Below are 20,991 nucleotides of genomic sequence, written 5' to 3' on the forward strand. Positions count from 1 at the left end.
ACTTGTGTCTGTGTGATCAGACCTTTCTCATTCGCTTCTTTTGAATCGGTCAAGCTCCAGAGGACGGGAGGTACGTACTCCCACCTCTAACTTCTGTCTAACTGCAGAGGCCCAAATATGACTGGTGTGTGTCCTTGATGATTTGGACTGTGGATGCGGAGTAGGCCAACGTCCATGTGGGCCCACATTCTGGGAGGACTCGCAATGTCAGAATGGACTTTCCATGAACCTGTCACTGAGGCTGAAAGGCTTTATTGTCTGAAGGGTTGTAAAGCAAAGATAGGTTTTATTGAAAGACAAGCTTCAGTGCCGTAGAGCCAAGATCTTGAGGTGAAGGTAAAAGTCAGAATAAAACAAATTGTTCAACGTACAAAGTCAAGATAATTATAATTCATGTGTTTTTCCATATTGAAGCTTTATACTTTCACTCCACTACATCTCTGAGTAAAAATTAGCACATGTTAATAGACATGTGATAATTGTAGCCACTACTTTCTCCTCAGATCACAGTAATCGTCTCCTCTCTGTACAGTGAGAACCATAGATCTTAAGTGATTTAGGATTTGTCTGATAAAGTCTTCGGATAGCGCCACTATAGAAACATCTCTTGGATCAGGAAAACTTTCACAAGGATGAAAACACACCTTTTTGCTATGGCCTCATGAAAAACTGACTTTTCTTTTTTTAGATACATGGTTTTCACAGGACAGTGATACCACAAACATTTGATGTCACTATTAAATATGATGCACTTCTGTATATTCAACTATAGGACAGTATATAAAGGTTTTTAATTCACCAAAACTTTAACATCTACAGCAGAAAAATGCAGCAGTAATACTCTGTATACTGAAATTACGGAAGTATTTCAATAGCAATAGTGCTTACATTTACGAACAGGATGTTAATACTTCTAAGACCACTGCATTTTGTACTTAAAATACCCATTGAGATGTAGAACTACAGCTACTGAAGAGTGGATGGTAAAACTCGTCCAGTTTGAAATGATCTTTTAATGACTGATACTCTCAGTATTAGAACACAACACCAAAGCCACATCTAGGTTCTTTGTAATGATATTCTCATCTATTTCCCATCCCTTCACAGTATATTGTCCTGATATACAACATATTCATGCATGTTTGTATAGCTGAGGGTGTGAAAAAGATGAATAAAATTGTGCATTGAGATCAGAACAGAGCCTACAGACCTGACTCCTCTCAGAGAAGCATTACTCCCATGTCTCATTTCACAGCTGCAGCCTTGTTTTGCAGACACTCAAGGTCTCTGAGCCTTTCAGCGGCTCTGCATCCCAAGAGATAAAGCCAAGGTTCACGCTAGTTAGTAACAAATCTTCAGTGTTGGAACGACAGGAATTATTCACTATTCTCTAACGTTGTCAACAGAGCTTTTGTTTCTGTTCAGGCTCGCTGAGGGTTTGTGATTTTTGTGGTTCTAGGTACTCCGGTTATTTGTGAAGAAAGCAAAAAAGGTAATCAACTCATTTCAGTAAAGTTTGATATAATTACACACATGAACAAGGTGGAGACATTGCATTATTTTTTTTATACACTATGTTCAAAAATAAAACAGACTAGTTTTGATGTGTGAACTTCAGTGAGATCTATCACAAAAACACCATCACACAACAAAATTAATTCAAATATTATATGAAACATTTTATTAATAATCATAAAACGCAGAAAAAAAACACATTAATTCCATTTGTTTCATTATAACATCTTAGGATAAAAGCACCAACACCTAACAGTAACAATTTTTTTTTCCATGAAAACCTGGGGCCTTTTGGGAAGTAGGTTTGCCGTTATTGCACCTCAAACCTGCCCTGGCTTCACCGATCAGAGATCACAACACACACACACACTAACAGTTCACCTCTGTCCTTCAATGTCCGTTAACCCCGCCCGGCGAATCGGAAAGGGGGATCCCAACAAAGAATGGTGAACCTCCTTCTTAGTGACACAGATCTAGATGGAGGCATTTGTGAGATGAGGAAGATGCTGAAAAGTCGTAGCCATTTCACAGCTTCTCGAGATCAGACAGACTCATAAAGCTTTATAAAGCCGCATTTCACCAGAGAGGCTGGATGTATGTGACAGTGAGAATGACTGACAAGGCAGATGACTAATTTTTTGTTTTTTTATTTTTTTTTATTAAATCTTTAAATACCCATACCGAGGGGTTTGTTCTGGTCCTGAGTTGTGTTGGAGAGGGACTTCATCACACCACAAGATGGTGAAATTAATTTGTGGCATGCAGTACTTGGAAGAGAACCATTTACAACCATTTCAAGTCAATGGGAAGTTCCTGAGTTAAGACCTTTGGCAGGATTTAAGAGTAAACAGCCTCGACTGCAACGCTCTCACAGATTTATCTACCAAAAATGTACCAGGATGGAGTATGCTGGAGAACTGCATAGAAGCTTTAAGTTCAAATCGTGCTCATACACCAAAGGACTTTGAAAACAGCACCTCATCCCTTTGACTGATTACACATGGAGCTACATAACTGGTTGAAATCTGCAATGAATGTTAACACTGGCCGTTTCCCCTCAACTATTCTCACTGGCACATACATCGCGGCGTCCCACCGGGTGAAAGAGAAACTCCTGCAGGTTAGATCGGACCGTCTAGAAAAGCCACCAGGCAAGCTCGTGTTGAGGATTATTAAACCATAAAACCCTGCAGCACAACAGGGGAAGAGTAGTATTTTAGTATCAATAGCTGCAATTTCCTTGTTTTAAGTGAAGGAGAGCACCGTGCTGTCTGTCTGACTAGTAGTATTAAAAACCGACAGGAATCCGAAGACAATTAAAAGCATAACATGAAACTGCAATTGTATCAAACACCAAGAATAAGAAAATCATAACAGCATCAACAGTAATTACAAAGGACCTCTCAGTGCTGGTAACAAATGGACTCTATCGTCTCTAATTCTGTTTCTAAAATGACTTTCTTCTTTTCACTTGAACACTCACAGATGAGTGAGTGCACAGGACAGGAGTTTACTATAAAGCTTTGATTATTAGTCAAATCTTCCCTTAGATATGCACAGGCAAGTGGGGGGAAAAAAGCATACACCCACACACACGCACGCTCTTGCTCACACAAATGCACACAAACTGAGCTAAGTGTATTCCCACCATCAGAGACACAAAATAAGCCTCTTGCTCCCAACCAAGTGATGCACACACACATCTTAACACGAGTGTTTAACACCAGCGCGTCTCACAGTAGTCAGTAAGACATCTACAGACAGGCCAGTGTGTGAAAAGAGGTCGACACTTTTAGTTCTGTATGCACCGGGAAAGATTTAGTCAGCAAAATCTGAATTGCCATTGTCTGGAAACAGAAGCACCGTTTTTTTTCCTGCAGAATCTAGGTTGGTAGAAAAAAATAAATAAAAGAAAAACCCCAAAACAAAACAAAGACATTAAAACATCTGATAAAAGTGATAACAGTTCTAGTGCTGGAATCTAATTGTGTTTAAGCCACCGGCACCTTCGTGTGTATATCACACACAGACAGCATCTGAATTTCTAGTTCTGAGGGGTGAATATCACAAAGACAGAGGCGCTGCTGTGTCGCCGTGGTGTTAGGCGCCGTTTGTTAAGGTCCTGCGGTGGCATCGCTTCACTCTCCTTGGCTTCAAGCCTCCTGTTTAACAGGTTCAAATTAAGGGTCACAATGCCAGCACCAAAACACCCCATTCACTTATTTATATTTATATTTATATTTATATATATATATATACACACTCATATATATATATATAGCTATAGACTGTATATAGATACATATTTTATATACCTTTCTGTTTATGATGGAAACATACATGGAAAAACAAAAGTTATGTACAAAAACAGTGTGTCTTGTTCACTTCAGACAAGCAGCTCGCTATCGAGAGCAAAGCAGGCTGACGCATGACAACAACAGCTGCGTGAGAAACATGAACAGAGGCCCCTTAAACCTGTTTACTCTGAGCCAGCTGTAGCAGAGTAGTTTATCGAAAGGTGGTGACTACGGTTGTACACTCGGCATTCAAAGAACCAGACAATAGCGTATTAAATATGAGAAAGGAAATGCCAAAAAAAAAAAGGCTTTACAAATGTCCCTGTGTACAGCACCAAGTATTCGATTTGTTTGTTTGATGTTTTCACTATAGAATAAATAAGTTCAGGCACAGTCCAAATTTAGCACCATTGTTTTCAGACTGTGAGTCAAGTACACACACTATTGCATTCTACAATGTCAACACATTTCAGGATTAAAAAAAAAAAAAAGAGAAAAAAAAATACCAAGGCGTATGGAGAGACTGACAGCATAAATATAATAATCTAAATTATACACAACTATACAGTTGGAGAATTAATCACATTCACAGTACAAACATTGCTTACAAAAACAAATTACACAATAAAAAAAAAAAAAAAGCAAACGAAATGGTGTGAAGAGTCCAGTAGTTTGTTGTGGTTATGGTTAATCGTGTTTTCCCAGTGTGAGGATTTGCATGCATGAGTGTGTGTGAGTGTGCTTGTTGTTGAATAAACTAAATGCAGTATAATTCCACATACACATGTCCACATTTGAGACTTACACATTTTCTTAAACCTGTATTTACCAACAGCAGAGATAAATATGAATAAGTTTAGCTTAAGAAAAGTTAAAAATTCCTGCTGTAAGAGTACTTCTGCCGTGGCCCCACAGAGTAGTGTGATTTAGCAAATTGACTGAAGAAGTAAATGTTAATAAATACACAAATTCATTAAATCTTCTGTGATTTTATGGTTACTCTAAGACACCTGGTTTCAGCTTCACTTAAAAGCCACGACTCCCACCAACAGCGGGTTTCTACCGGAGAGTGGCTAACAGTATCTATCCAGAGCACCATCTCTTTAAATTCATTTCACTGGGTCTTTACAAAAAAACAAAACAAAAAAACAACAACATTAAAATGTACTCAGCTATGCTCTGTTATGGGCACCCCTGAAAATGTTGCCAATTCACTTTATTTTCAAAATTGAACACAAAACATTTTATGTTTATGGGACATCAAGCTATACACTGATGTTCTTCCAAACTCTTCATCACTCAGTCCTTTAGAAGAAGTTAACCGGCCTGATTATTTCACAAAATACCAAGTCTCTTTCCTTTCAGTAAACAAAGAAACTTCACTGATATGTTAGATATCTGATATTAGAAGAGAAACACTGAAGAAATTACAAGATTTATTTTCATTACTGAGAATCTTTGCTCCGGTTAGAAGCAAAGAGAGGAGAATTAGTTTTTAGTTGTGTGTGCCAGAAAGGGCAGCAAGAACAGTGTTTTAGGATTTTTTTTTATTTTTTTTTATCACTATACTTTTAAGTAAAAAGACTTAAATACGAGTGACTTAATGTTTGCATTTTCTTCAATGTAAAAAATATAGCAAATAATCAACATAACCAGAGTTTTATGGGTATCAACAATCCAGCCAGGATTTGTACAATTTCTGCTACATGAGTAACTAATCTTACTATCCAGTGTGAACTTAGACAAAAAACCTCATCTTGTTTCATAGTCAAATATGCTGCAACAAACACCAAATTTTCACTGAAGGAAGAAAACAGATAGCAGAACCCGCATGCAGACAGGAAAAGCTGCATGACATCTGAGCAGAGTCCAATGAACTGGCCTGGATGGTGTGTTGGAGTGTGCCAAGACACGTACGCGCACGCGTGTGAACTGAAACTTTGAGATTCAGCTCAAAAAGGTTGTGTGCTTCCAGCGGTTGTTCTACGTTAGATAAAGTCACTCAGAACTGTTCATTTCGGAAGAACACTAGTTGCTATATTGTAGCTAAGACATGACTAACTATGATACGACTGAGCACCTTAATGTTAAACCATACATGATAATTCAGTTCATTCAGTGCTGGACTGTTTATTTCTACAATGTCCGACCTAAACGTATTTACTAACAACACTCAACACATAAACATGACCAGTAACAATGAATTCTGCTCAATGTGACCATAGTGGTGGTGGTTAGTGTGTGTGTATGTGTGTGTGTGTGAGAGATCCCAGTACAGAAGCCGGTCTTGGAGGCAGTCGGGTAGTGCAGACGATTTGAAGCACCAGTGAGTGAGGAGAGTGCCTTGGTCCACACCTGGACATTTGCATAGTTTATTTAATGTTGAGGTAGTTTTCATTAATTACCTGGTGGACGAAAGAAGAAAGGGAAAAAAAAAAACACGAGTTATTTTGTGGCTGATAGATTCAAGACAATGATAAACAAATGAACCACGTAAGTAGCAAATCCTGTCTCTTTCAAAATGCAGATTTATCATCCAGCACATTTTTTATACTTTAAATCTCAAACCCAAGACATGCCTTACCTTGTTCAAGCAGAACAACAGCTTGAGGGAGCACAGGGAAAAACAGGCATCCTGTCCCACTCACTCCCTACCAGTCTCTTTCTCTTTCTCATTCTCTCCCTCTCTCCATCCTCTGATTGCCCTTTACCCTTCCCCTCTCCATCCTCCCCCCGTTCCCCTCACCCCCCAAACCCTATCTAGGTCGGGCGCCGGGGAGCTGGGAGGCGATGTAGGAACCATGCATGCTCTGACTTCTCCACATGCCCCCGCCACCGCCTGAACCCGTGGCCGGTGGCGGAGGGGGCAGCCGGGGGGAGTAGTGCACTGCGAATGGACGAGACGAGGAGGACGTTGACAGGGAGGACGAGGAGAGGGACGCGGTGGCGGCAGCAGCAGAGACAGAAGCAGAGGAGGCAGAGATGGAGGAGGAGGAGGAGGAGATGGAGAGGGCGAGGGATGACTGTGCTCTCTGGTTATGGAGGGAGGAGTGGGAGAGACGGGAGGAGTGGAGGGAGTCTGGGCGCGAGGATGGCGGGGCTTCAGAGTGCGTGGACGCTGAGGAGGAGGAGGGGACGCTGTGCAGGGGCGGCGGCGGGGGCAGGGAGAGCGTGGGAGGAGAAGGGCTGTGCAGGACCGACTGGGTGCGACTATGCTGCGCCTGGGAGAGGGAGAGGGGGAGAGGTGAGGACACGGTGGCCAGGCGCGTGGAAGCTGGTTGGGGGGTGGCGTGCTGCTGGGTTTGGGAGGAGGTAGAGGAGGAGGAGGAGAGACTGAGCAGAGAGCTGAGGCCTCCGGGGGCGGGCAGCGTCGCCCCAAACTGATGGGAGGACACTGAGGGAACCACGTGGTGAAATATACCTGCAAATCATATAGCAGAAAATGGAGGGGAGGGGGGCGGGGCAAGAGAGTGAAGAACGGGGGGGGAGGAGGGGGAGGGAGGAGAGCAGATAACAGTGGCAAAGAGAGCGAGAGGGAGGGGGGACAAAGAGAGAAGCAAGGACTGAGCCAGGTTGTGCATAGCGCCAAGCAAGTCTAAGACAAGCACACAAAAAGCAAACCGAGTCAGTCCACTGTGACAGCAGTCAGATGAAACCGAATCAGTGCGGCCAATTCAGGATTAAACAGGAGGTTTAACACAGCAAAGCTGATTTCTGGGTTCATCTCTGCTTGCAAGTGAACTGACTCCAACATATAACTCCGACAGATACACCCACAGAAAATGACAATGTGGTAATTATGTAATAATTATGTAAAACATGTTATCAATGCAGACTGCAGATCTTTCGTTTTTTTTGCAGAGTATTTATTCTCATTTCAACATTTTCCAAGGGTGTTTCCAACTGCAGCACTCAAGCAGCCAGTCCATGTCAAAGCAAGGCAGCACAGAGAGTCAGTCAGTCAGTCAAACTGTCAGACTGAGGCAGACAGAACGACAAAAGCATTGGGCCTCCACTTACCTGTCGACTATCAGCTGGTGTCATTTCCCTCAGAGAGCTCTTTATCAAGCTGAACCTCTACTCAGACTAAGACTAAGACCTCACTCTGGACTCTTCAACAATCCCAAGGAAAACCTTTAACAGGATGAGTTAACCAGTGATGCTCACCTCCAGCCGCTCCCCCTGCCAGCCCGGCACTGGAGAAGCTTCCCAGGGCAGAGTGTCCGTTGACGAGGCGCGGGGTCCCACTCACCGTGGATCCGCCCGTCTGGGCCCCGAACAAGGACTGTAAGACCGACGCCCCTCCGAGTGGGAACTGGGACCCCAGGTACTGTCCCACAGACGAGCCTGTGGTTGAGGAAACTGCTACAGGACTGCCTCCCACCTTCCCACTTAGGATCCCGCCGCCGGTGCTGGCGGCGGCGGAAATGAAGAGGTTCTGACTGGCCAGGCTGCTGCTCGTCTTCAGCTCCCAGTCACGAGACGCCTTCTGCTTCTGGAGAGCCTGGCGCTGGTCGGTGCCGCCGCCTCCCTGGGATCCGCCGCCTCCTCCGCCGCCGCCACTGCCCCGGGTCCCCGCCTCCTGACTGAGGAAGGGATTGGGAGTCATGTAGCTGGACGACTCTCCGTCGCTCCCTTTCCTCGCCTGCTGATGTTGCTGTTTGTGGTCGGAGTCCGAGTCTGTGCCCCGGTTCGATCCCCCCATGCCGAACGGAGAGCCCCCCTGTCTCAGGTCAGAGTTGGGTTGCTTCGGGTCAGAAATAGGTGAAAAGGTAGATTTCCATTTGCTGGTAGAGGACAAGGAGGACGAAGAGGAGGCCTCGCTGCCGGTGCTGTTTCCACTGCTGCTACCAGACTTTCTGCCTGGTGATGGAGGAAGAGAGTGTGTTTGTCATCAACTAGCAGACTACAGGAGATTTTATTTTAACTTCATTCAAACATTTTCTCATCTTACTTCTTTCACCATCTCCTAATCTGCCAGGACCATCTCTGCTCTCCAAGGATATAGTGGCAATTTTTCTTTCAATGCTAGAAAAAAAGAGCAACAGTGAAAAATCAAAACAAACACACACACAAAGGTGCAGACAAAATGCGTCTTATAGAAAACTGCAAGACTTGATGTTGTCAAAATCAGGTTCAGCAGGTACAATGTTATTCTCATCTTTATTTCAAAATGAGTGTTTTACCGTGAACTGGAGCTGTCGGCAGGGTATCCTGAGTCCTCGTCGTCAGAGCTGGGGGCTGAGGAGTAACGACTTGTGCCATTTAGCTCCAGTGGACGCTCCCTCTTCAAGACAGGAGGCTGGTCCAGGTCAGGCCCACCGGGGCTGCGGCTTGATTGTTCTGGAGAGGAGATGGCTGAGATCTCCAAAGGCTGGTTGATGTTGTTAACCTGTTGGGGACAACAAACCTACAGATTACATCTAGATGTCACTCACTGATAAAAACAGGTCTTCAATAATCAGGCGGCCCAGGCTGCGATCTCACTGAACAAAGATGTATTGGTGTATTGGTGTGAAGTCTAATCATTTAAAATACAACATATGGCCTTAGGATAGTGACTTTGACTGATATTATTATTGTTCTGCGGAGTCCAATAACCATTATGCAATTTTGTACAATCATATCTTACAAACTGACACCTTAAAGGGACAGTTCAACATTTTGGCAAATTGGCCCATTGCCATAATCCCTATAATAATCCCTGTAAATTCATGCAAAACCGCTGATGTGCGTTCCCGTCGGGCGCAGTTTTTCGGCAAGCAGTCTCTGCATTTGCTGAGAAAACAACTCTGTCTCGTAACGTTCCGTTATTATCTCATAGCGTGGTGAACATGCAGGTCACAACTTGTCCATGAGAGCGTTTTGGAGTTGTTAGATTGTGTATTTGATGAGTTTGATGAGGGAAATCAGGAAATTCCATGAGACCATCCCTTTAAGAGTCCATATAGTATACGATACTATATGGACTCTTAAAGGGATAGTTAACCCTACAGGTTTTCATCCCCAATGTTTTTGGTGACTCACCATGGAGTTAATGTTAAGTGGCGATCCTGAGGAGTGGTTGTTGGTGCTGAGCCCGGGGAATGACCTCCTCTTTGGGGATCCGCTGGCTGTGATGGCCCCGGCAGAGCTGCGTTTCCTTCTCCCCCGCTTGCGTCCTTCTTGAGAACCAAGACTGTGGGAGGAATGCGATGACAACGTATGCATGGGTGTGTGAGTGTGCTGTGTGCCAGGGGACTGGTGGTGGTGGTTTCCATGGTTACTGTGGTATCCCTGCTTGGCTGAGTTGCCAATGTGATGGTGGAGGCGTGCTCCTCCAGCCACGCTGCCTCCGCTGCCTGACGAAGAGGAAGACGAGGATGAGGAGGAGGAGGAAGAGAAGAAGATTCTCCTCCGCAGTTCACTGTCCTGGGGCTCGGTGTCGGATTCACCTCCCTGGCGGTCTTGTCCGTCTTCTGGAAGAATCCTAGGGGGTCCATCTGCATATTGGAGCACGCCTCCGGTGCTGAGTGGGGGGCTCTGGATGGGACCTCCTCGGCCTGTTGGTCCTGCGAAAGAATTGTTGCTGTGTGGAGGAGGTGATGAAGAAGCTCCATTATGATCCTCTGGGTGGGGACCTCCATTCATCAGCCCTGAGCCGGATGAATATCCTAAAGAGAGACCGGAGGGATGGACAGGAAGAGCAGACAGTCAATTATCAGAGACAGGACAAAACCCATTCCATGCACTTATTTATCCAAAAGTTAGTCACTAATGTGAGGTGAGAATGGGAGAAAAAATGTAATGTATCATTTTAAGGTGACAATGCGATATGTAGTCAATAAACTGAGTGATTGAGGGGTAATCCATTACTTACCATTGATCTGAGCTGCCTGAGAGACAGGACTTGGAGTACTTCTCTGAAATCATAAGCAAAGTACAACAGCTGTTAAAGACCATTCTTAATAAGAGACCACTCTTGATTATCTTATCTTAACTCTTTCGCGACCACACTAATTCCTCAGCACATCCACTCAGGACCACATGTTTTTGGCTATTTGTTTACCTTTTATCTCACGTCGAACCGAACTCTGTACATCACCTAGAAACAAACGGTCTTCACTTGGTTGAAGAGTGACTTTCCAACGTGCTTCTCGAAAAAACGGCGAGTTTTTCCGCCGTTTCGTTCGTGAGTAGGAAGGAGGAGAAGAGAGCTGGGTTTCTCCAAAAACGGAGCTCCCGCTCTAGTTTCAGAGAAAAACGCACTTTTGTGTCAAGTGGCAATCTGCTCATTTTACCGGTACTCTGCAGTGTGGCGTCTCCCAAATCATTTCTACGGCTAAATAAATATATTTGTAGGTAAATCTGGGGGGTGTGGCAGCCTGGAGAGCAGCGGTGCAGCGGTGTGGGTCTCTGGCCGCAGCGCAGCAGCTCCGGGACACTGCTGTGTGACTGGCCGGCGATGAGTGCTCTGGGGCGGGGGCGGCCGGTCACAGCCCCCGCTGCTCAGCACCCGCTCCGCTGCACCGTGAAAACAGCTGTGATAACGGGCTTTCAGATCCGAGTCTCCAAACCAGAAACGTTTGTAAACAACACCGGAAAAACTCGCCAGATTTGTCGTTGGTCGCTTTTGTCAAAAGAGGGTTTGGAAAGTCGCCAGATTCAGCGAGAAAGTGGCAACACTGTAGCCGACAGCCGCACAGCGCTGCACGCTGCCCCCAGAGCAGCATTCAAGGAGAACGATTACTCAAATAAAACCAAGATCATACAGTTTATAAAAAACATTATGTTTTGATTGTAGTTTAAAACAGTTTTACATATCAGAGGACTACCATAATCACACACAGGGTACCTCAGAGTGTCTATTATCTTAATCTGTAAAAAAACGGTTTTGACGAGTTAACTCGTCAATGGTCGCGAAAGAGTTAATGTGTACAAAATAACTATTTTCTCCTCACATCTATAGTGGGGCAATAATGTACGCTGCCAAGACTAACCCCTTGGTCGCACTGCACGCGGAAGCTGAGCGTGCGCACTGCGCGCGGCTTCTCGGGTGCTTGGGTGGAGCGTATTCTCCTCCTTTCTCCGCGCCCGTCAGACATCGACTGCAGTCGCCCATACTCGTATTCACTCGGTTTTCCACACACACATGTCATTCTAAACATGTGTGTGTCTCGTGTGCAGACGCAACTGACAAATATTTAGGCTATAGACGGACAAGCAACAACTTAATTAATCATTATTTTATTTATTTTATTTTGAAAATTGACCGGATTCTCTCGCCTTTTCTGTGCCCGACTTCCTGTCTGGTATGATCTGGTCTATCCAGCTTGACTGACGGCGCTCTCGGCGCTCGCGGCTCGCGGGAAAAATAGAACTGAACCGGTCTGAAGCGCTGCAGGCGCTCGCACTGCGCTCCACAGCGCGAGATGTGCGACCAGGCAGACCGATTAACATGTGCGCCTATCTGAAACTGCCTCCGCTCCAGGGCGCTGCGCTTCGGTTCCGCGTCCAGTGCGACCAGGCTGTTAGGCACAGAAAGCCTTCTTGTCAAAGGAGTGTCAAAACTTCAAGAACATAATCCAGACACACGCCACTGGACATCAACAGTTTCACTCATTATAGACAAGAATAGCAGAATGGATAACAGGGTAAAACAACAACAACAAGTCACTGTAACAAGGAGAAATTGTTGTGAGGGCACTCACCAGTCTCTCAGCACGACTGGGTAGCACCACACTGGCCAGTGGGATACTGACTGGTAGTTTACTTGGGTGGACAGTGCTTAGTGGGATGCTAATTGGAAGGCTTGTGATACTGTTGTCACCCTGAACAGACGGACTCCTCTCTTTACCTCCCTTTAATAAAGAAAAGGTAAAAGGCATGAGAACAGTGCAAGAAACCGCAGACTGCAAGGAAGTTAGAAAATTGTGTGAGTGAAGAAAGATCAAAGGTGCAAGTGGAAGAGCAAGGAAGGAAAGATCAATAGTTACCCTCTCTGAACCTTTGTGTGTATCAGATGCATTAGGAGAGGGGCAGTTCTGTTTGGCTCCAAGGGGGGAGTTAACACCTCCCAAATCCCTAAAAAAAATCAAACAAAAATGGAAAAGCTAGTTAACAGCCTTTTGCTTTAGGGAACAACTTGGGAGATCTTCACAACAACAAGTATTGAAAGCCCTCAAAACCACCAACTAACCTGTGTGTGGTCAGCCCCGGACCTCTCAAGTGAGCAGAGGCGGTGGGGTCCTGGTTAAGGTGCCTCCGCAAGGCAATCTTGGCTGGGGAGAAGCGTGTGTAGTCAGGAAGCGTGTGGGACGAGATTTGCTGCCTCTGCCGAGCATCAGAGTTGGCAGGCACGATCTCGTGATCAGGAGATATAGGCAGGTAACGAGAAAGGAGCTCCCCCTTGTTGTTGGCCCGGTCAAAGCATGGTGAGCTGGTGCCGTTGACAGAAAGGTCTGGGCTGACGCCGTTGAGGGCTGGCACTGAGGACAGGCCATGCTTAGAGGAGTCCATGTCGGTGGAAGAGCGTGATTCCAGGCTCTTTCTGTACGGGGAGCCATCACAGGGGCTGTAGGATTTGAGCTGAAGCAGCTCCTGCTGCCTTTGACTTTTCTCCAGCTCCACAATGCTAATCTGCAAACAGACACCAGGGGGAGCAATTACACAGGAAAATATTTTTAGGAAAATGTTCATTTAAATTTACTTGCAGCTTAGGTGACAAGTTTAATTTCTTGAGATATCACTAAGGAGCCAGTGGGACAGATGGATGCTGGGGGGGAAGACACCAAAGAATAGAGCAAGTATGGAGGAGCGTAACAGAGGAAGGAGAGAGATTCAAGCATTTGGTTGTCCTAAAATTGAGATGGACTGTGTACCTGCAGCTCCAAGCAGTGTCTCTGCTTCTCAGAGATTTGTCTGCGTAGTGCCTGCTTCTCCTTCAGCAAACTCTCCAAACACAAAGAGCCCCAATCTAGCTTCAGCTCCTCACACCGAGACTTCAGCTGGAAAACACCAAACATACACCGCTGCTGTTATTTATCAGCTTTTCATTGCCAATGTGGAGAATGCTGTAGAGAAATGAAACATTTTGAGACTGCAAGCAAGTGTAGTCAAAACTAGAAGTGCAGGAAAACTTTAACTGCCAAGACACGAATGCAAAGTGACAGCAACGGTACCGAGTGTGAACCACAGGTGATGATTCTAGATGCAGAGCTGAAGTTAGCAACAGGCTCCGGGGCCTTACCAGTAACAGGCTGTGGTCTCTCAGCAACGCCATGTCTCTCTCAAGCTGCTTAGTCTGCTCTTTCAGCTGGCGGTTGTGAGCCGATATCTCCTTCTGGGCCTGCAGCAGGTCCTCCACAGTCAGGGCTTTCACTCCCAGCTGGTTATCACACACACATGGACATTTACAGCATCATACACCAGCCATTATCACATAATACCTTATTTAACATAACTGAAAATTCTATCTTTGCTGACCTCCAGTGGCTGGAGTTGTCACCCTTCTGCAGTAACAATGTTGTTTTATCAGGGTGTATTCACTATAACCTGACATTACGCTCATCACACCCTGATGACAGCATTCACACGTACGGAGACGCTGGGTGTGGCCTCAGGTGCTACACACTGAAAATGTTTAACCAGTGTGACCTTTGTGTTGCAATACTGCAGGTTCTCCCTCTCTCTATCATATACAAGATGTATTTCCATATTTGTTAAACCATGTTCACCTGCGCATAAGATAAAAATGAAACGAGACTCACCATGTCTCAAAATAAGTGCATTTTAATGTAAATGTAAAGCAATTGTGCTTTCCTTGGATTATTAAATTGTGTCAGAATAAGATAGTTTAGATGCATGAATTGTGAGCAAGGCAGGAGAAATAGAATACAAGTGGGTCAAACCTCTGGGCGCCGGTTATATAAGACAGTGTACAGCCATATTGTTGACTGTGTCATTACATCTGTGATATGGAGGACAATAAAGCAGTCGTTTGTACCTCATCTAGTTTGGTCTGAAACAGACCTTTGATCTTCTCCTTGTGAGTCTGACAGACAGAGTGAAGCTGCTCTGCCTGCCCTGACAGGTCCCTGTGTTTTTGCTGGAGACAAAGAGGAAATGCAAGAATACAAATAAGACGATGGACAAAACAAATAATTGCACACATTAAGGCAAGGCAATGCACTCCATACAAGTATATTTCAAATCAAAGACTGACATAGCCATGAATAGCCATAGGTGTCTCCAAAGATAACAAAACAGTCCAACCTTTGAGATACTCAAAGAGCTACTTTTCTTTTCTTTTTCTTTACATGTTGTTATGAAAAACAAAATTGAAGCAGTAGCACACCAGTAAGGTTTGTTCTGACATCACTAATTACCTTCTCCTGCTCTAAAAGCGTCTGCAAGTTGGAGCGATACTGAGGAGTCTTCATGTAGGCCATAAACTGGAGGTATTGAACTTTGATGTTATCTGTGAAAAGATATAGGAAGAAGACATGGTCACGAGAAAATCAGGATACATTGTTAGTCACAATGTTGAAACATCTTAACTAAGACAGACTGACAAGGAGACTCAAACAACTTTCAGGCCAACACAGTGTTTCAGCATAAGGTCAAGTTAATGAATTATTTCATTTGTAAATTCTGTTCTTGATATCTACAGTCCTTTTTTTGTACAGTCTAGACTACTGTGTTCAATTTTCATAAAGAGATCACATTTTCCACGTTGTTTGTACTTTGTGAAACTTTACTATAACACTGTAACCTCCAGTTTTAAAACATTATTTGACAACCACTATGACAGATTAAACACAAAACCTTCATCAGCTCACCTAGCAGTTGTTGCAGGCCGGGTGGGGTTGGGCTCAGCAGCAGTTGACTGGGAGGATAGTGCTGGACCTTGGGAGGTAGCTGGTAGAAGGGACTCTGAGGTGGGTGGTATGCATCTGTACACACAGCAAGCACAATTAAAGTCAAATGAGCCCTACATTGTTGAGGTAAAGAGGACATCTAGCAGTCTCTCCTACAACTTGATGTAGCTGAAGACTCCCATGACTGCGGTTATGCTTTTACTCGTGAGAAGAAAATTATTAGCACATTCTGCGTGTACGTGAATGTGTGCGAACTCGTGCTCTGACCCTGAGGGGGCGCTGCAGAAAGGGTCTTGGCGTGCAGCAAGTCCAGCGCGCTCTGATTCTTCTTTTTCCTCTCAGCAGCCGGGGCAGCTTTCTTGGGTCGACCACGCTTCTTGTTGTTCAACTTGCGACCTTTGGACAACAGCCGGGCTCTTCGGGGTTTGGCAGTCGGCTTGACCACTGTCACCAAGCTAGGACGCTCCTCCTCACCACAGGAGTCCTGCTGTAATACACACACACACAGAGACATATGAACATTTAGAAAAGAGCAATGGCAAATGCACTGAAACTGAACGCGCTAAATTCTGGTAAATCTGTGCGCGTCTTACCTTGGTTTGTTCTTTCGGTTTCGTGGGCGTGGTGGTATTGCTTTTGCTGTCCTTTGTATCCTTCTGTTGACGTCGCCTAGCTGCCTCCTGCTCCTCCTGATACAAGATGGATCATTTTCATTGACAAACAGGATTCCAATAAGCCCAGCAACACAGTCACAACACTGAAGAAAAACGGGACTTACCCTGAGTTTAGGATTTTTGAGACTAGCAAAATAGTTTTCAAGCTGGAAAAAAAGAAGAGCAAGAAGAAAATTACATTAAACATTTAATCCTGGTTTGCAACAATCTTGACATTGCCAATAGCGCATTGCAGCAAAAGCTGAATATGGTTCTCTGTTGGACAGCACTTAATTTTTTGAGACTACACTGTTTCACAAGAATGATCTCACTGAAATGAATAAGTAAGCTCTGTTTTACACATTCAACCTGTGGCATAACAATTAGATTTAACCAAAGCCTTTCTCTGTGAGGTAGAAAACTACCACCACCACCACATCATTTTAGCTGTGGTAGCATTTCAAAAAGCTCCACCACCCTCCATTGGGTGAAATATAGTTATGGGCGCAGAGTAACAGTGTCACCAGCACCTTTCAGACAGCGTGCCGGCTTTCTCACTGGGATTCCCCCTGATAACCAGGGACTATTAACCAATTACTGGAGAGACACACACTTTGGTGTTATCTAATGGGCTTGTGTTACCTAGTTTAACCCTGTTTGCTTTCTTCAGATCGCATACTCCTGGGACAGACTACTCATTAGGACAATACCAGCAGTTATTATGGCAGCCTATCTGTCAAGTTGAGCTGCCTGTTCCTCTCTAATAAACGATGTGTTTGTACATTTAGTGTTTTATTGTTTTTTTCCCCCCAAAGTTTTGCCCTGCTAGAAATTCCAGTCAGTGCCCTTGGGTCCTCCTCTAATCACTGGGTACAGAAGCAATGGTGAAAAAAGTTTCAGTGCTTACTATGGTGCGGTCTATGGTATGCAGGTAGTAGGAAACTGGTTTTCCAGTCCAGGACACTGAACCCCTAAGTGGAGAAAGCTCCACCACACGCATTATTGTGCCAATATCTGCAGGACAGAGAAGAAAACACACATGTCAGATCCAAAACACAAAAATGTTTAGACTTCAAAAAGGCCTTTTCACTAAATGTGGCACTTACCACTCAAGTTTCGACTGTTTATTCTGAAATTTAAAGGTGCAAAAGGTTTGGAGGATACAATTTTCCCACCTGCAAACACAAAAATAAAGACAAAATGAATACATACACAACCAGCCACTACTTTGGCAATAATATGAAACACTAGACAAAACTAGTGTAAACCAGACAAAATATTCAGCCATTATTTAAACAGACGTCCCTCTTGCTGCCCTTATTTGTTTAACACTGTAAGAACCAAAGCTGGCACAATGCTTCCTTAGTGCGATTTAAGATGTGCTTGGTGATTTTGTGAAATCACAGGCCTAACATCTACCTCAACGCTGCCGGTATCTGCCCCACCGTGCCAGCTCTCCCTTTGACACAGAACTCAATCGCTGGTTCAAAGCTACAACACCTTTGTTTGTGTTCTTATCTTTTATGACAAGGCAGCGAGGCGCCTTGAAAAGGCAGCATGAAGGGGATAGCTGCTACTTGACACCATCCATTGTTATTTTAATCGCCAATAAAAACAGCAGAACAAATACTTTTTACACTAAGCCCAGGCATCACTCCCAGTGCTAGCACTAGCCCTAAAACATCTGTTGCCATGAGAAAAGGCTATTAACACCTGCTATTTATCAACAACACCTGTCTTATTAATCAACCTTTGAAGTAATTACCATGAGGCAGCGTAAACTGTCTCCATTTGTTTATCAAACAAATGCTCTGCAGCCAACATATAAAATGGTGATCTCAGACATAGCGTACTGCTGTTAAGACTTCAAGGCAAGTGGAATTACAGCGCCATTTTTCATCATAAACAGCCCCCTACTCACATTTATTTATTACTTTTGTTGGTTGAATGTGTTGTCAGGACTTGTACGTAATGATAAAGCTGCATTTTCAGTCCACCCCCCCCAACAGGAGCCCCACTCCACCAATAAACCAGAGAATCCCAAATATTTCATGTGCATAATTTGCCAGATCATGTTTTGCTCCTCTGCTTTCTGATTCATTTGGTGCAACTTGCGTGTTACACGAGTTGCAACGAAAGCTTTCCAGGCATCGAAGACACTGACACATCAAAGTGAGGCCAACATAGTTGACAAGTCTGGGGCGGTGCGTGGTGCAGTGGTTAAGGCGGCTGCCCCATGTAGAGGCTACAGTCCTCAATGCAGGCGTCCCCGGTTCGAATCCTGCGTCGGGCAGACCTTTCTTGCATGTCATTTCCCCTCTCTCTGCCTCCCCCTTTCCTGTCTATACTGTGTGCTATCAAATAATATAAATATTATATATAAATATATATATATTGAACAAGTCTGCCTAGTTGACCTAGTGGACGTTAGGCTTCAAGTAACTTTTGCAATCAGGTGATAGTGGCAGGGAAGCAATCGATGATAAACATGAAAAATAATTAAGTAGTTAGCCAGAAAAATACCAACCTTCCTTCATGTTAGCAAAGCGCTCCTTCAGCTGGTGATCTACCTCTGGACCAAAGGCAAAGTTATTCACAAAAATAATACTGCAAGACAGACAAAAAGGGACACATTTTAGATCTACAGTTAGTAGAACAAAAATACCAGGCACGTTTCTGAAAAACAGCAAAGGGGATCAGTTAAATAAATACAACAAATGCTCATCAACTTCAAGCAGAACTAGTAACATTCATTACAATCCACAATTCATTACAAGTCATATTGGAAATGATTGATCCATGAAGGTATTTGGTAGCATTGAAATTGCATTACAGTGGTTTCCATTTCCATTTTGTGCATAAACTAAGCATATAAACAGGCTTATAATAAATGGAAATCGTGTCTTTCAGATGATCCCTGTCAACCCCTGTCAACAGGTTTGATACACCACCTTGTGTTGGCGATCCTTTCTTTCCATTCTTCAGAGAGAAAATCACCTCTTTCCAGCTGAAAACAAACAAACAATAACATTATGGTAAAAATCCTGAATACCCGACCTGCTGCATGGAGGTGTGCATTGTTAAAAGTCTTAGTCTTGGCAAATGCCACAAGTCTTAGTCTTGGCAAATATCAACTTACTGTGTACTCCCCATGTTTCTTTCCATACCATTTCATCCACTTCTTAAACTCTTTGTCCATGCTCTAAAAGAAAGAATAGAACAAAACGTTTTCTTTTTCCAAAAACAACTTATCTGTGTGTGTTCCAACAAATAGGATTATCAACTTCACCTGAGCCTTCAGGCTCAGATAGATTCAGATTCTGTTCCTGACACCAGTGTGATTAAAATCAGACTAAGTCTGAGCCTTTTGCTTGGATTGGCAGTCAATCAAACTAAATGAAAATAGTTTTTTTTTTGCGTACAAAGATACAGCCGGGGTAAGTATAGTCCCTTGTACTACTGTGCTGAGGGGCTATTCTTAGACACGTTTGCTCCATGGTGTTATGGTTCTGTCTACGGGGAATCAGTGAGAAAATACTAATGACGAACCTGCTTGAAGGATGATCAGACACAAAGACTTTTGCCAGACTGTTTAATTGCCAGAGCTGTCTGTGGTGGCAACTACACTGCGCCAACAGTCATTTCACTATAAAGACTGAAAGTGCTGCTACGTATTAGAGTGAATGCAGCTCTAGTCTTGCTTGCCGGCTCATTCCAGGAATACCCAGTGGTCCTATGAGATATTTATGTACTTACCTCTGCATAGGTAGCTGGAATGTCTGCTTTCTCTACACCATAGTAGTGTTTGCAGTTTGTTGCTGCTGCAACCTGCAGCACTACCTGCCCCACTCCTGTAAATAACAATTTCAAGTTGGTTATACACTCATGTCTTGCACAAAACATGCCACACCTCCAACCCTCTACAGACCTTTCTTGTCTTTCAACATACAATAATTTGTTTATATGTAAAATATATTCCCCTACAACACCATTTGTGTACTTTAAACCTACTTACAGAACCACACAAATACCATTTAATCCTGCCTGAAACCTGGACAACCCAAAACACAGCACACTAACCACTGCCGAGGTCAACAAAGGTGTCATCTTCCATCATTTCCATCTCGTCAATGATCTGAGCCACCAGGTCAAAAGAGGTCTCTCCATACACCTCAGGGGAGAAGGGCTCATAGTTGTTCAGCTTCTCCGGGTCAGTCACCGAGTGGTTGTACACCTGCTGTAGGATGTGTCTCAGCAGCCCATTAGAAGGACGCTTGTTCAGCTTCATGGGCTGGGTGGTCCCCTTCCACTGTAAAATGGGATTCCCAGTCATTAATATATTCATGTGTGAACACTGTTTTATCATGTAGCACTGGCCAGTCAAGAATATGTCCTAATCAGCATTTTTCCCCCGACCACTAATGCAGAAGTGAAAACTAAACCAAAAAACTTAAGTGTTCTCCAGATAGAACAAACATATAAGAAAATATAAATACGGTAATCTATGACGCAAATATAGAGCATACAAAACATCTAGATTAAGACATACATTAAAACACAAAACAAACAGAGGTACCGATGAAGAACAGAATTTGTCCCACTCAAAACAAGTCATGCATGGCACACATTCAAAGAACTCTGGCATACAGTCCACGCACAGACACAGTA

The 20,991-nt window shown here is 44.0% G+C and overlaps 1 protein-coding gene across 5 annotated transcripts in view; it reads right to left on the bottom strand.

Moving 5' to 3' along the window:
- Window positions 1-1,568: 1,568 nt before the first annotated feature.
- dot1l (DOT1-like histone H3K79 methyltransferase) overlaps window positions 1,569-20,991 on the bottom strand; it is a 32,077-nt gene continuing 12,654 nt past the window's right edge. The window contains exons 5-29 of one of the 5 annotated variants that reach the window (XR_014595323.1): window positions 20,404-20,632; window positions 20,080-20,174; window positions 19,463-19,525; window positions 19,275-19,330; window positions 18,851-18,930; window positions 17,430-17,498; window positions 17,231-17,337; window positions 16,449-16,490; window positions 16,264-16,359; window positions 15,938-16,157; window positions 15,632-15,745; window positions 15,179-15,270; window positions 14,797-14,898; window positions 14,041-14,178; window positions 13,673-13,798; window positions 12,991-13,430; window positions 12,788-12,875; window positions 12,503-12,652; window positions 10,672-10,714; window positions 9,840-10,465; window positions 8,999-9,204; window positions 8,767-8,840; window positions 7,980-8,675; window positions 6,397-7,233; window positions 1,569-6,217 (exon numbers count right to left, since the gene is read on the bottom strand). Coding sequence is in view for 3 of the 5 variants with exons in the window: in XM_083969999.1 (XP_083826125.1) it covers window positions 6,569-7,233; window positions 7,980-8,675; window positions 8,767-8,840; window positions 8,999-9,204; window positions 9,840-10,465; window positions 10,672-10,714; window positions 12,503-12,652; window positions 12,788-12,875; window positions 12,991-13,430; window positions 13,673-13,798; window positions 14,041-14,178; window positions 14,797-14,898; window positions 15,179-15,270; window positions 15,632-15,745; window positions 15,938-16,157; window positions 16,264-16,359; window positions 16,449-16,490; window positions 17,231-17,337; window positions 17,430-17,498; window positions 18,851-18,930; window positions 19,275-19,330; window positions 19,463-19,525; window positions 20,080-20,174; window positions 20,404-20,632 (4,617 nt within the window). In the remaining 2 variants the exon portion in view is untranslated. Of the gene's footprint in view, window positions 6,218-6,251; window positions 7,234-7,979; window positions 8,676-8,766; window positions 8,841-8,998; window positions 9,205-9,839; window positions 10,466-10,671; window positions 10,715-12,502; window positions 12,653-12,787; window positions 12,876-12,990; window positions 13,431-13,672; window positions 13,799-14,040; window positions 14,179-14,796; window positions 14,899-15,178; window positions 15,271-15,631; window positions 15,746-15,937; window positions 16,158-16,263; window positions 16,360-16,448; window positions 16,491-17,230; window positions 17,338-17,429; window positions 17,499-18,850; window positions 18,931-19,274; window positions 19,331-19,462; window positions 19,526-20,079; window positions 20,175-20,403; window positions 20,633-20,991 lie in introns of those variants that run through there. The other 4 variants (XM_083970001.1, XM_083969999.1, XM_083970000.1 and 1 more) reach the window with 4 other exon arrangements.

The sequence above is a fragment of the Trachurus trachurus genome (genome assembly GCF_905171665.1).
Source record: "Trachurus trachurus genome assembly, chromosome: 4".
NCBI classification, from domain to species: Eukaryota; Metazoa; Chordata; class Actinopteri; order Carangiformes; family Carangidae; genus Trachurus; species Trachurus trachurus.